This window comes from Gracilinanus agilis, chromosome 2, assembly GCF_016433145.1.
Source record: "Gracilinanus agilis isolate LMUSP501 chromosome 2, AgileGrace, whole genome shotgun sequence".
Lineage (NCBI taxonomy): Eukaryota > Metazoa > Chordata > Mammalia > Didelphimorphia > Didelphidae > Gracilinanus > Gracilinanus agilis.
In genome coordinates, this window is record NC_058131.1 from 528,231,467 (window position 1) to 528,246,650 (window position 15,184).

Below are 15,184 nucleotides of genomic sequence, written 5' to 3' on the forward strand. Positions count from 1 at the left end.
TTAATTCTTATTTCCATTTTTTTAAAACCCATAGGTTTCTTTCTTTTTTTTTTAAGTAGACTACTTTTTGGTCATTGTCAGATACATTTTAAGTTTGATTTGAACAGCTTTATAATGGTCCTTCTTTCTTAAAGGGAATCAAGTGGCTGAATGTATTCATAATAGTTAACGCTGCTGACAAAACCATCTGAGGTTTTGTCAGGAAGAAAACTATTCTTGGCTATAGTTCCTGTGGTAATACATATGATTTACCTTGTCTGTAATTTATATACAATTCTCCCCTAGGCACATATACATTATAAAGGCAAAAGTCTATTTTAAAAAAGGTGGTGGTGGAAGACTGTAAGTAAATAGAATTCATTTTGGTCTGACAAGTCATTTTATAAGTTTCTATATAGACAAAAGCATGTATTCAATAGCTCTGATGATATAGATGAAAAGACACTAAAAGGCAAACTGAAAAACTGGAAAACCAATTAGAGTTCCATGAGACAGACTCTGAAACATATCTTATGGCAAAAGGGCTGCAGATTATTGGAACAGAGTATCATATACCTTATAAGATGTAGTTATTATTTTGGATGTTTTTTGCCGAACTTTTTTTTTTGCTGGGGGGTGGGGTGGGGGTGGCATGAGAGTATGTTCAGTTGGGGGTGGCATTTGAAATGAGTGATGTAAAGAAAAAAGATATCAATAAAGCATTTTAAAAATTAAAAGTCCACAATAAAAAGATGTGGAGAATGTTTTGCATTTGTTTTCAGAAGACATTTTATAGTTTATATATGGAGTTTACTATTAAATGGATGGACCAAAAAGTGCCAAACTATTCCTTCTTTCCATTATACCATTGACTTCAATCACTGCCATTCAGATCTCAGAGCTTATCATGGGAGAAAAATAAAATTCATCCCTGATGAATAGTAATTATAAATCATGTTGGATGATAATTATCCCAAATGATATAGTAGGATAAAAAAAAAAACAATCCTATCATTGACTACTAAAGTCTCAATGTGTTAGGTGGCAGAGAAAGAACATTGTTGAAGACTCGGCTCTAAAGAGAAGGGATGCTACATGTTTTTTCCATCTTATTTTTTGTTGGCAGCCAAATCACAGCTGCATCTTGGAACAGCTAAAACAATCTCTCTCTCTCTCTCTCTCTCTCTCTCTCTCTCTCTCTCTCTCTCTCTCTCTCTCTCTCTCTCTCTCTCTCTCTCTCTCTCTCCCCCCTCCCAACTTTGTAGACTTTTTATTTAGAATATTCAGTAAATAACCGTTTATGCCACAGATACAATTATTTTCAATCTTTTATGTTTGTCTTATTTTGTCTTATTTTCTGTTCATAACTGTACATTTTATTACTCATACTTGTCAATAGATACTAAAGTGAAAGGAAAGAATGTAACGAATGACAGAAAGAGTAGAAAACCAAAGAATTTGGGGGGCTTGAGGACAGGGAAGAAGTGGGCCTCTTGGGTCATAGCAAGGGAAGGAATTTAGAAGAAATACAAAAACAGGAAATGAAAAATAATGGGCTTGGGACAGCTAAGATAGCTAAATAGATAGAAAACCAGGCTTGGAGATAGGAGGTCCTGGGTTCAGATTTGGCCTCAGATACTTTCAAGCTAGGCAGTTGCCTAGCCCTTACCACTCTTCTGCCCTAAAACCAATACACAGTATTGATTCTAAGACAGAAGGTAAGAGTTTTTTTAAAAAAAAAAAGTGATTCGGGGTATAGTCTTCATAACAAAAGAGTAATCAGAAAAAGCCTCATGGCAGATGTAACATTTAAGCTGAGTCTCAAAGGAAACCAAGGGGTTGCATATATGATAAGAGGTGAGAAAAAAGGCCACTTCAGTCCTAGGGAACATATGTAGAAATGGAATGTTGTCTACAAAAATATAGGAGCTGAGTTTAGGTTAGAGCCCCAGGGAGGAAGTAATGTATATGTAAGTCTGCACAGATGGCTCCCAGAGCTGGATGGGGAAAGGCTTTAAATGCCAAATCAAGGAGTTTGTATTTTATCCTATTGGCAATGAGGTGCTTCTGAGGTTTCTGAACAGGGGAATGCCATGGTCAGAGCTAGGAAGTATCTGAAGCCATATTTGCAGCCAGGACCTCCTGTCTCCGGGCCTAGCTCTCTATCCAAAGAGCTACCTAGCTGCCCTGACAAGTTGAATCTTAAGAAAGCAGCTTGGTCCAGACTATTCCTAAGTGATCGAGAGATATCAAGGGCCAATGCAACCTCAGGATACTTCATGTCAAGAGAAGGTCAGATGCATACAAGGGTTGGTAGAATTACTTTGGAATCAGGGAATCTATTTCTAAATAATATATGGGCTAGAAATAAGCTAACTTTTGCAGGGGGCTAGCTTTGTCAATCAGCCACTCATAAATAGAGAAAGTTCTTGGACATTTGGGGGTTTTATATCTTAAGCTACTGGGTTCACATTACTGAAGACACTTCTAACTCATGTTCCTTGGTGCCACTGATAGGATTCTGGGTAGCTAATGATCTTTCACAAGACAGAAATTCTTATATGTAAATAATTACATAAGTCGGCCTATTACTGACATACATAGTACAGTGCCTTGAACTTAATAGTAACTGAGTATGTAAATTAAAGCCATCTTTAGTAAATCACTAACAGGAGCTTTTCCTATAACTATTTCATTTTTTAAAAATAAAAAATCAAATCAATTCAGGATGCAATTTAGGTGTCTTACCTTTAGTTCCTTCACTGAGTTGTTAAGGACTTCTATACGTTTCTTTTTTCGGTCAATATACTTGTCAATAGATTCCATTTCCTTAAAATGAGCCTCATGAATCTTCTTAAAATCTAGAGTATCACCCCAGCAAAACGTGAAAATTAAATTATCAAACCCAAATCTATTTATTTACTTTTTCGGTTTGCCCCTAATACTAACCCCTCCTTTTGTTCATTCTTGGGATCTCTGGCATCAAGACTCTGGTCCAGTGATCTCTTCCATTCCCCCTCTCCCTGCTTCTAGGACTCTCCCTCTCTTCCTTCCCAAAACTACCTTGTATTCAATTTGTATATTCTTATATAAGTACATGTCTTCTCTATTAGAACATAAGCTCCTTTGCTGGGTTTGTATCCCAAAGAGATCATAGATAAAAAGACTTGTACAAAAATATTTATAGCCACACTCTTTGTGGTGGCAAAAAACTGGAAAATGAGGGGATGCCCTTCAATTGGGGAATGGCTGAACAAATTGTGGTATATGCTGGTGATGGAATACTATTGTGCTCAAAGGACAAAACTGGAGGAATTCCATGATTGGAATGACCTCCAAGAATTGATGCAGAGCGAAAGGAGCGGAACCAGGAGAACATTGTACACAGAGACTGATAACACCGTGGTACAATTGAACATAATGGACTTCTCTACTAGCAGCAATGCAAGAATCCAAGACAATTCTGAGGGATTTATGGAAAAGAACACTACCCACATTCAGAGGAAGAACTACAGGAGTGGAAACACAGAAGAAAAACAACTGCTTGAACACATGGGTTGATGCAGACATGATTTGGGATGTAGACTCTAAACAACCACACCAATGCAACTATCAATAATATGGAAATAGGTCTTGATTGATGACACATGAAGAAAGCAGTGGAAATATGCATTGGGTATGGGGATGGGGAGGTGGGGGTGGGGTGGAGGGGAGAGTAAGAACATGAATCATGTAACCATGGAAAATTTTTTCTAAAAAAAAAAAAAAAAGAACATAAGCTCCTCAAAGGCAGAAACTGTTTTGCTTGTCTTTATATCCACACCTAGCCATTAGCCTGGTACCTGGCATCATCATCCCAATTAATGGATTATCATTGGCATGCAAATTTCAACATTATCTTGGCGCAAGTTTTCCCAAATAGCTAAGTTTTTAGTGACTCTGTGTGGGCTGAGATCAGGAAAATATAACCCTACCTTGTAAATTTTTTAATACAATAGGACCTTATTCTATGTGCCCAAATATTTCAAGACCCTCCACATAGGTTGAAAATCACACTTCATAGCAAACTCCATTATTTTATAAGTATTTCTTAAACATAAATACCTAAGCACTTTATGACTTTTCTTAGGTTTATCAGAAGTAACAGTATCAATCACTATTCTTCTGCTTTGGGGCCATTATTAATAACTAAGGAACATTAATGAAACAGAGAAGCACTGCTATGACACTGACATGACTTGCTACAAATGAGAACATCAGATAAAGACTGATATAGGAGCTAATGTTGGGCATAAAACAATGGAATGATTCACTGTCATGCTTCTCAGAGTGAGAATGAGTGAGAATCGGCAATATACTTTGAGACTTTGATGCTGCTTGGTAAAAGAGCATGGATTTAACATCTTATTAAAAATTTTACATATTTAAAAAAAAACCACCCTTATTTTATTGTCTTAGAATCAATACTAAATATTGGTTCCAAGACAGAAGAGCAATAAGGGCTAGGCAATGGGGGTTAAGTGACTTGTCCAGGGATACACATCTTGGAAATACCTGAGGCTACATTTGAACTCAGGACCTCCTGTCTCCAGGCCTGGTTCTCTATCCACTTAATCATCTAGATGCAAATTTATACAACATTTTTTTACCCTTTTTCCCCCAATTGCCAATCATATATACCTGAATTCGTGTGGGTTGAGTTGGCATAAAATAAGGTTCTACTGTATTTTACTAACTATCCTTTTGATGGATTATCATATTCCTTTTCCCACTGATCACCAAAGTATCTTGGTTTGGACAGAATTAAGGAAAAAATTATAGATTTATAGATTTACAAACCTATAAACATCTTTATGAATCACAATTTGACTTTTCAATATGGGTCTGGAAAACCTTGTTATTCTAATTCATTATCCTGCAAGCATTTCAGCGCCTATGTACATATTAGGAGACTAGGCAAAATAAATACCAAAGAAGAAAGAATATCAAAACATTCCCTTAAGCACTTTCCTTGCCTCTGACTCAGTGCTGAGTTGTTAACAATTACTTAAAAACTTACTTGGTGTTGTAAATATCATTTTCCTTTTTTTAGATTTGGACGAATCATCCCTACTACGAGGCCTCTTTCCTCCTGAAGAGATATTTAAAAGAGTATCACCTAGTTCAGAAAGAAAGATTGGTTAAAGGGACTTAAAGAAGCTTCTTCCCAAATCACATAGCAAGTTTATTTCTTGCAGCATCTTGGCCTGATGTACTTGGTCCCAGGGACTATTGGTAGGAGGAGGCTGTTTGTTTTATTGGTTCTTCTATTTTAAGCCTTCCTCCAAAGTAAAGAAAACAGGAGACATTAGCTCCCTTTCTTCTGCCCTTTGTGTATAAGTTTCAAGTAGGCAGAAATCATGTGATTCTCCTATTCTTGACAGACCTGGGGAACTACCATATGCCTGTAAATGTTCCAAAAATACCTGAGGAGGTCACAAACACCTTCCAGGTTTCTGACTAAAGACGCAAAATAGACCCAGAGAAAGTTTAGGCAGAAGCAGTAGGTCTGCAAGGTTCTTAAGACAGCTAGACAAATCTCTTTTTTCTGATGAAAATATGATCAGACTTTTTCTAACACCTCTCTCTTCTATCCCACTGCAACATCACCCTCCATAATTTTTACCTTAATAATGTCAACTCCTTGTTCTGCTATTCAAGTTGCAAGTCCCCCACACCTCAGTCTCCCCATGAAGGCTGACACATCCTAGACCTCCCTATTATCTGAAACTGCTCTGCCTCCAAGGTCCTAATCTTTGAACTTTCCTTCTCTTCTTTCCATACCCTCATTCCTCCTAAGTCTACTCTTTCCCTTCATCATCGCCTTGGATCCTTCAATTTCTCTCTTCTTCCAGTCTAACAAACCTGCTCTAAATTCCTCCCAGTCTTGGCTTCATAAGTTAGTCATTTTAAAGAAATGCACTGCCTTTCATTTTTATTTATTTAAAAAAAAAACAACTGTATCTTATGTCTTAGAATTGATAGTAAGTATTTGTTCATAAAAAGAAGAGCAGTGAAGGCTAGGCAATTGGGATTAAGTGACTTGCCCAGGGTCACCCAGCTAGGAAGTGTCTGAGACCAGACTTGAACCCAGGATCTCCTGCCTTCAGGCTTCTGTCCAATGAGCAACCCAACTGCTGCCTCTGACCTCTACTCTTGAGTCCTATGTCTTAGTGTCATTTCAGAGTTCCCTTCATGCTAACCTCTGAAATTAGGACTTTTCTCTGGTCTTATTCGAAAACCATCAAATGAAGCAAAGAAAGCAATATTGCCCAAGGTCTACTCTACATCCATGCCACCTAGTTTCAAACGGGTCTTTTTATATAACAGTCCTATTCATGTGATTGATTCCCTATTCATACTCCCCATAGCAACGATTCAAAACTTTCTTTCTCCCCACTACCCCCCATCTTAGAATCAATACTGTAACTGGTCCCAAAGCTGAAGAGCAATAAGGACTAGGCAATGGGGGTTAAGTGACTTGCCAGGTCACATAGATAGGAAGTGTCTGGGGTCACATTTGAACTCAGGATCTCTCATCTCTAGGCCTGGTTCTCTGTCCACTGAGCTATCTAGCTGTCCCCTGATTCCAAACTTTCTTAAGTCCCATCCTCAAATCTTACTTCAGTCCTTTTTCTCTTGGCAGTTGAATTCACCTTTTATGAGGAAGATTGAAGACCTCTCCCTTCCTCCATAACTGTTTTCCATCCATGCTCATTTTTAAAATCTAGTCTAAAAAGAGGTGACTCTCCTATCTTTCAAGTCTAACTACTCTTCTACTTATATTTGACACCCTCCCATCCTCTTTGTGATATTCAGGTTCTCTTCTGTGGCTCCTTCCTTTCTGCCTAAAAACATACTCAGATTTCATTATTTAAAAAACTAAACAAAAAGAACAACTTCCCTTCCCAACCTTGGCTCTCACATAGCATTCTGCTTACACAGATACTTAGTCATAACTTATGATAACTGCATTAGATGGTTATAACTGTGCTCCCTCAAGATGTCATGAGAACAGGAATCCTATCTTTTTTAAACTTTGTAGATCTCCTACTGCAGGTGCTTAATATTGTTGGATTTATTTATTTATGGCTCTGAATTTGGATAGCCCCTTGCTAATTAGAAAAGCCACTTTACATACCTTCCATTTTGTTTCCTTCAGAGCAAACTGGTTTATTCTGGTTGTCTTCGGATGGCTCAGTTGCCTCTTCGACAGCTAAGAGATTCTCCTTTTGACATTTCTTCTGTCTGTGAGACTCAGGATGATCACTTTGATCCTGCTACAAAGTTCAGAGGCTCCATTAAGCCATCAAAGGGGTACCAAAGTGAGGGAAATGAAAAATTAAGTAGAAAAGTAAGGAAAGAATTTCTCTCAAGTCTACTTGGTTTTGTTTTTTTTAATTCTTACTTTGTCTTACAATCAATACTAAGAATCTGTTCCAAGGCAGAAGAGTGGAAAAGGCTACGTAATTGGGGCTAAGTGACTAGCCCAGAATGAACGCAGCTAGGAAGGCTCTAAGGCCAGATGTGAGCCCAGGACCTTCTATGTCTCAAGGTCTGGCTTTCTATCCAATGGGCTACCTACCTGCCCAACTCAAGTCTATTTGTAAAGAAAGCAGGGGGACAAACAGGACAGAAATGGCTATTTAACTGCAACATCAGTGTTAAAATATAACGTGCAACTGGGAGGTACTTTTTTTGTCCACCACTGAGGCTAACTTGAAGATAGGACTTCCATGGGTCCCCCTTAAGGCTAGGGGCAAGAAGAGACTGGAAATGTCTAGATAAAAAATATACTATGTTAAGGACAGTAGGTCTAAGTGAAGTGACATCTAAATGAAAGAAACAATAAGAGAAAGGATTTATTTGTCAAACCACTTCAGTAAATGAGTCAGGTAGAAAGTGAATCCTTCAGCATCAAACTGTAAAATAAGTTTTGGGTTTAAGTTTATGTTTAATTTTCTCCATTTTATCATGAAATAAGGATCTCTTTCTGAAACATGTATCAGCCATAAAAGTTTGAGATAGCTTTAATGTTTAGGGTTTGAGAATAGGGAGAAAAAAAGCTTTAAGCCACAAAGCCTCATTTGTGTAGGGATGGGGATAGGGACGGTTTCTCTGAATTTATTCTATGTAGGGGCCTCTTGCACTAGGCATGTACATTATATGGGCCTCACTTAAAATGGAGCCTTGTGAGGTTCTTTTAAACTTGGTTCAGGGGACCTGAAGAAGACTGGAACAAACAGAAAACTTACCACCACAGATTTACCAACATTGAAACCAGCAATTTATTTCCATTTTTTGCCTCATATTCTTCTTAGACAGGTACACTAACATTAGGCCCTAAATTAATATCCTCAGAATCCAGCAACATAGTTATTCATATTCCCCTTTTTCAGCAGGTACAGCCTAGCCTTGTTTTTCACACTCTCATCTTGGAGCAACTGGTTCCTGAGGTTGCTTTGCCCCTTTCCAGTGGTGTAGTGACAGAGGCAACCACAGTTTCCTGCTCAGATTTTTTATCCTTGCCATTAAGCATGTCTATCTCCTCAAGAGAGGAAACAGAGATATTACTGTTATTATGTAAAAAAGAGAAACCAGTCTATTATACCCTAAGCATAGGAAAACACTGGGTGAAAAACTACATATGAAAAATCATATTCTAACTGGAATTCAAAATAAATGTTAAACATGTAAAAGCAATATTTGAAAATTTTATTAAATTAAAACTAGGTCTAGGCCAGTGATGGCAAACCTATGGCATGGGTGCCAAAGATGGTATACAGAGCACTCTCTGTGGGCACAAGGCCACCTCCTACCCCCAGAATTCAATCCTAGAAAGGCAGAGGGACTGGGGGGAACTGCTGCTCCTCTTCCCCTCTCCACTGCACCTAATAACATTTTTTCCCATCCCCCGCCCCTCTGCCCAGTAGCCCAATGAGAGTGCACAAGGGGGTAAAATGGGCAGCTCACAGGAAAGAACTAGAGGTGAGCACAGAGCTTGGGCCACACCCCTCCCCCTCTCTACACTCACTGAGGACATCCCTCACTTTACCCACCCCTCTGCTCATCAGCCCAATAGGAGTGCTTCTTCCTTCCCCTGTGGGGAAAGAGGGGCAACAGGGCATGTCCAACATTTGGTGGAGGGGGAGGGGCATGGCACAAGTCTTGGATGGGGCGGGGCCCAGCAATCCATCTCTAAAAGGCTGGTCATCACTGGTCCAGGGGAAAAAAACTAGAGTACTTTTAAGGAAAACAGATTTCTTCTAAATTTCTACTCTAATGCCTTGTCCCAGGTGATTCTTGGTTTTTGAAGGTGATCCTATCAAAGTTCAAGCTCTTGAAAACCTTTCAAATTGGAAAGGCTTCAAGAATAGGGTATGTAGGTAACAACTGGGTAGCTCAGTGGATTGAGAGCCAGGCCTAGAGATGGGAGGTCCTGGGTTCAAATCTGACCTCAGCCACTTCCCAGCTATGTGACCCTGGGCAAGTCACTTGACCCTCATTGCCTACCCTTACCACTCGTCTGTCTTGGGACCAATACACAGTATTGACTCTAAGACAGAAGGTAAGGGTTTAAAAAAAAAAAAAAAGAATAGGGTATGTAGAGATAGCTAGATGGCTCATCAGATTGAGAGCCAGGTCTGGAGACAGGAAGTCCTGGTTTCAAGTTTGGTCTCAGATACTTCCTAATTCTATGACCCTGGGCAAGTCACTTAACCCCAGTTGCCTAGCCCTTACCACTCTTCTGCTTTGAAACAACTCAGTATGGATCCTAAAACAGAATGTAAAAAAATAACAGAGGGACCAGTTTAGGAATAACTGATTTTAACAGCTGATTGAAATATAATTACTATTGCTTATAATTGCTAATTAAATGTTTATAAATAATTCAGTAAGAAATTGAGTTGTTATTTTCACTGGATTATTAGTCCTAGTTAGATGTTGGTAGCTATTGCCAGATCATTTATTCCAACAGTCTCCCAACTGACCTCCAGTCTAGTCTGTCTTTCCTCATTCACCCTTTGCACACTTGTCATAGTAATCTTCTCAAAGCCCAAATCTAACCATTTTAACTCTGCTGCTCAAAAATCTTCAATGTCTCACTTTTGCCTCTAGGATAACTATAAACTTGGTTTGTCCTTTAAAGCTGATCATAATCTTGCACCAGCCACCTTTCTAAACTTATTTCGCTTTATTCTCCTTCATACATTTTATATTCCAGTCAAACTGGCCTAGCTGGTACTCTCAGGACTCAGTCTTCTCTCTCCATCTTCATGAATTTCCACTGGCCTTTTTCCATTCATGGAATTTTTCATCACTTCTCTTAGAATTCCTAGCTTCCTCAGTTCATTTACTACTCTCTATGGGAAATCCATCTTTATTTCCCTGGTGCTGTCTTTCCACTTATGTAATTATGCACATTCTTAAGTGTTTATATGCCATACCCTCACCCCCACACCCCAAATTGAAGGTGAACTCTATAACAGTGAGACTTTGTTTCTCCAGCACCTACCATACTCTCTTATACAGTTCGGAATAACTTGGAAGATTCATCAACAGGAAATCAGACTTTAAAAAGATAAGGAACAGAGACACTGATCTATTTGGGATATAAGGGAATGGAAGAAAATCTGTGGGAAGAATAATACTGAATTTTCAGGTCATAGTTATATATCACCACAGTCACAATCTCTTAAGTATTTTAAAATTCTCTTCTTTTTGACTACTTCACTGACATATTGAGTGATCAATCTGGTACCCTGTAAAGTCTTGTTTGTTGAGACCTTTGGTCTTTGCACAATGAAGCAGAGTTTGGCAGTCAATAGTTTCAATAAATTTTCTAATTTGTTCTTCAGATTCTATATTTGGCACTTGGATAGCTGCTACAAAGAAGCATTACTATTCAAAACAAAATTCCCTTATTTAATTAATTATCCACAGAAACTAATGCTACTTCCATGACGGTACCAAAAATACCCTTTGGGAGCAGATTTTAAGTCAGCTTCAATTATGAACAACATCTGATTGCTAAAGTTAGTTTTTGGCCTACTTATAGACCATTGAGAAGATGTGACTACTTACCTGAGTTTCATTTTCTTTCTTGAGTTCATCTTGAAAGTATTCTTTCAATGACTTCAGAAGTCTGTCTCCCTATAAAGAATTAATAATTATAACTGAAGTCAAATGAAGTAGAATCCTTGTACACTTCCCCTCCATTCTCTGTCTTCTCTACCAACTTTCACCATCAAGTGCAGACTGTCCAAATAAGATATATACATACTAGATGATTATCGGAAAACTAAACTTTATATGACTTTAATACCAATTTTGAATCACTTATCAAAATGCAATGCAGTAGGGGAAGCTGGGAGGCTTAGAGGATTGAGAATCAGGAGGTCCTCAGTTCAAGTCTGGCCTTGAATACTTCCTAGCTGTGTGATCCTGGGCAAGTCACTTAACCCCCATTGCCTGGCCCTTACTGCTCTTCTGCCTTGGAAACAATACTTAGTATTGATTCTAAGATAGAAGATAAGGATTTAAAAAAAAAAAAAAAAAAGGCAATGCAGTGAAACCCCCCCCACTGATTTTATAGGAAGACAGCAAAATCTCTTGTACTTATTATTTTTGTGACCTTGGGGGAGACACTTTTATTTTGCTGAGCCTAGTTTTCCCATCTATAAAATGAAAGGGTTGAACTAAGTGATCTTTAAGGTCCCATCCAGCTCTACATCCTATGGATCTTTATATATGATAGAGATTCTAGTCTACTACTCTTAAGCATATTCAATTTCTTTAACTAGCCTGGAAGTTTAAGTACAGTAACTTTATACTCTTTTGCAGTTTGAGATTCTGAAAGAATTGATGAATCATCATACTGGCAAAGTTGACAAAACAGAAAATGATGATTGCTATGGGAAAACATGCATATTAACATACTGTTGACAGGAGCTGTGAATTGGTATAATCATTAAGGTAATATAAAACTATGCCTAAAAAGTTACAAACTTATGTGAAGATAGAATTAACTCTCCCTTTGTATATTTTTAGTTAATCAAATCAAGAACTTAAAATATCGCTACTTAGTAGCTAACCATTAGGTAAGAGAGCTCACAAGTCACTTACTAGTTCACACCCCCAAAGGCCCCAAGCACTGTCCCTGGGGCAGTGCTAGATAAATTGAAAGACTGCAATTAGTTTCTGGGATGAGGGGGAGACAGGAAATGATGTGGTAAAAGGAGTATAAAAGAAGAGACCAGCATGGTCTGGGGGCTTTCCTTCCTTTTTTTGGAGACGAGTTTGTTCCTTCCTTGGCTTTTGGAGAGACTCTTCCCTTGGATACAGTTTAGGTGAGCAGAGCTGTAGAGACATGCTTTTTCTTGGAGTCATTCTGTGTTGGTGGAACACCGGCTGAAGACTCCACATGGAGATTGGGACTTGGGGAAGCCCCTGCTGGTACTGAGCTAGACTTCACCAGACTAGCACTTAGGGCTGGTAGGCTAGACCAGGCTTTGTCTCCTTCCTATATTTCCCACTTTCACTATCTCTATCTTGTTGTAAATAAAAGGTGTTAACAGTCATTTTGTCGTAGGGGTTAATATTTTATAAACAGCAATGGCTGTCTCATTTTTATTACTCTCTTACTGAGTCAAAACCTAATTTAAATCTTACACTTATGCATACCATTTGACCCACCACTGGGATACAGCCACTAGACCTATACCCCGAAGAGATCACTGAGAGAGGAAAAAGACCCAGAATGTACAAAAATATTTGTAGTAGCAAAGAACCGGAAACTAAGGAAATGTTCATGAATTGTGGAATGGCTGAACAAATTATGGCATGTGAATATATTGGGACATTACTGTGCTATTAAAAATGATGGAGACTATTTCAGAGAAACCTGAGAAGACTTGTATTATGAAAAAAGTGAAGAGAAGAGCAATCAATACAATAACAGTGTAAAGACAAATAACTTTGAGAAACTGTGAAGGTAGAATTAACTCTCCCTTTGTCTTTTAGTTAATCAAATCAAGAACTGAAAGTACCCGAAAAACCAAAGAAGGAAAGAGACCAGACCATGTTGGTTTCTTCTTTTATACCCCCTTTTTCCACGTCATTTCTTGTCTCTCTCCTTCTTCACAGGAACCAATTGCAATCTCCCAATTTATCTAGCACTGCCCAAGGAGTAGGGGTTGGAGCAGTACTTGTGGCCTTCAGGGGTATGAACTAGTAAGTGACTTGTGAGCTCTCTTACCTAAAGGTTAGCTAGCTACTAAGTAGGGGTACTTTAAGTTCTTGATTTGATTAACTAAAAATAGACAAAGGGAGAGTTAATTCTATTTTCACAAAACTTAAGAACTCTATTCAATTCTAATAGCCAACCATGACTGAAAAGGATTCATTACAAACCATGTTGTTCCAGTTCTTTGCCACCACAAAACAAGTTGCTATAAATACTTTTGTGCAAATAGGTCTTTTTCTTTGATCTCTTTGGAATACAGTGATCCCTCACCTATTTTGGGAGTTACATTCCAGAGACACCCCCCCCCATAGGTGAAAATCTGTGGAGGTTATATTTATTTTATTATTTATGTATATTTTAAGGCTTTATAAACCCTTCTCACTCTCTTATAAACCTTTCTCACACTCAATAAACAATGAGCCAATGTCCAGGATATAGAACACAGTGCTGTGGTTGGTCACCTTTCATTCCATCAGCCAATAATGTACTGTGTATAATCTCATTTTGACAAACTTGTGCAAGCAGTAGTGGCTTATTGCATTTCCATTGTGTACAGTACAGTATTCATCCAGAAAAATCCCATGATATAGAGAAAACTCTGTGATACAGAATTAGATATATGTACTGATAATTACTAGGACCTAATAATAGCCAGTTTCTTCACAGTCTCTGTATCAGTAAAATGAAGATTATATTATAGTACCTCCCTCACAAGGTTGTGGTGAGGATAAAAGGAGATAGTTTAATCTTTTTGCAAATGTTAAAATCCAAAGTGAAGGCCTGGATAATCAGTTTGATATTCCACCACCCCCCTTTTTTCTCGTTTCAGGTTTCTATTGATAATCATGACACCCCAATGAGTGAAAGGAACCCCATGATTCTTTTTGTAAAATATGTCACGTTACAGAATAAGCACTATAAGAAAAACCTAATGAAAACAGGTATCTGTACTCTACACATTTATAAAGCATCCACTCTATACCAGGCTTTGGTGCTACCAAGACCAAAATCCCATCAAGAGCTCACATACATCCAGAGAAAGAACTATGGGAGTAGAAACCCAGAAGAAAAACATGATTGATCACATGGTTCAATGGGTACATGATTGGGGATGTTCACTTTAAATGATCTCTCTATCGCAAATAATAATATGGAAATAGGTTTTGAACAATGATACATGTAAAACCTAGTGGAATTGCTCGAAGGGAAAAAAACATGAATCATGTAACCATGGAAAAATGTTCTAATTTAACTAACTAAATAAAAATTTTTTTAAAGGGCTCACATACACAAATAGACAGGAACAGGAGGAATACAGATTACTCGGGCTGCAGGGGAGGGGCCAGCCCTCTCGGAGGATAGATCAGTGTTAGATAGAGCTTAAAGTAGTAGTGTGTAAATGTTTAACAACCAGCTCCAAAAAAGTAAAGTATGCAGGCCACAGTTTTAGGTTTAATCAGCACTTTTAACATTTTGCTCCATCATTTCCTAAAGTCTAGCCTAACGACGCATTAATACATCAAGTTCTGATTTGCTGTGTTTGCCCGATTTCCAGCGCTTAGTACAAGGCCTGGCACCTTGTAAACGCTTAGTAAATGTTTACTGAAAAAAATGAAAATGAAAAGTGTTTCCCAGTCGGCCCTTCCCAGCCGTTTGGAGCAGGCACCTAGCCAGAAGGGATCAGTCTTACAGATTATTCGCGCTATCCCCGACTTTTGTCTGCTCCCACGCCCTCCCCTCCACGACCCCTCGTACCCGGAGGTTGGCTCGGAGGCCAATGTTCTTGGCTAAGCTCTGTAACTCGCAGTACTTGAAGGAATCCAGATCCGCCGCCGAAGGGAAAGCCATGATGCTCCAACCCTTTGGGATGCGTCTCTTCCTTCTACGAGGATGTAACAGCCCCGACTGCTACCGTTCAAA

The 15,184-nt window shown here is 38.5% G+C and overlaps 1 protein-coding gene across 1 annotated transcript in view; it reads right to left on the reverse strand.

The window, feature by feature from the left end:
- Positions 1 to 15,112, reverse strand: part of NUSAP1 (nucleolar and spindle associated protein 1) — a 30,147-nt gene extending 15,035 nt beyond the window's left edge. The window contains exons 1-5 of the mRNA XM_044662196.1: positions 15,020 to 15,112; positions 11,104 to 11,172; positions 7,160 to 7,298; positions 5,039 to 5,137; positions 2,728 to 2,840 (exon numbers count right to left, since the gene is read on the reverse strand). Coding sequence (XP_044518131.1) covers positions 2,728 to 2,840; positions 5,039 to 5,137; positions 7,160 to 7,298; positions 11,104 to 11,172; positions 15,020 to 15,112 — 513 coding nt within the window. The remainder of the gene's footprint in view (positions 1 to 2,727; positions 2,841 to 5,038; positions 5,138 to 7,159; positions 7,299 to 11,103; positions 11,173 to 15,019) is intronic.
- Between the last annotated feature and the right edge of the window lie 72 nt (positions 15,113 to 15,184).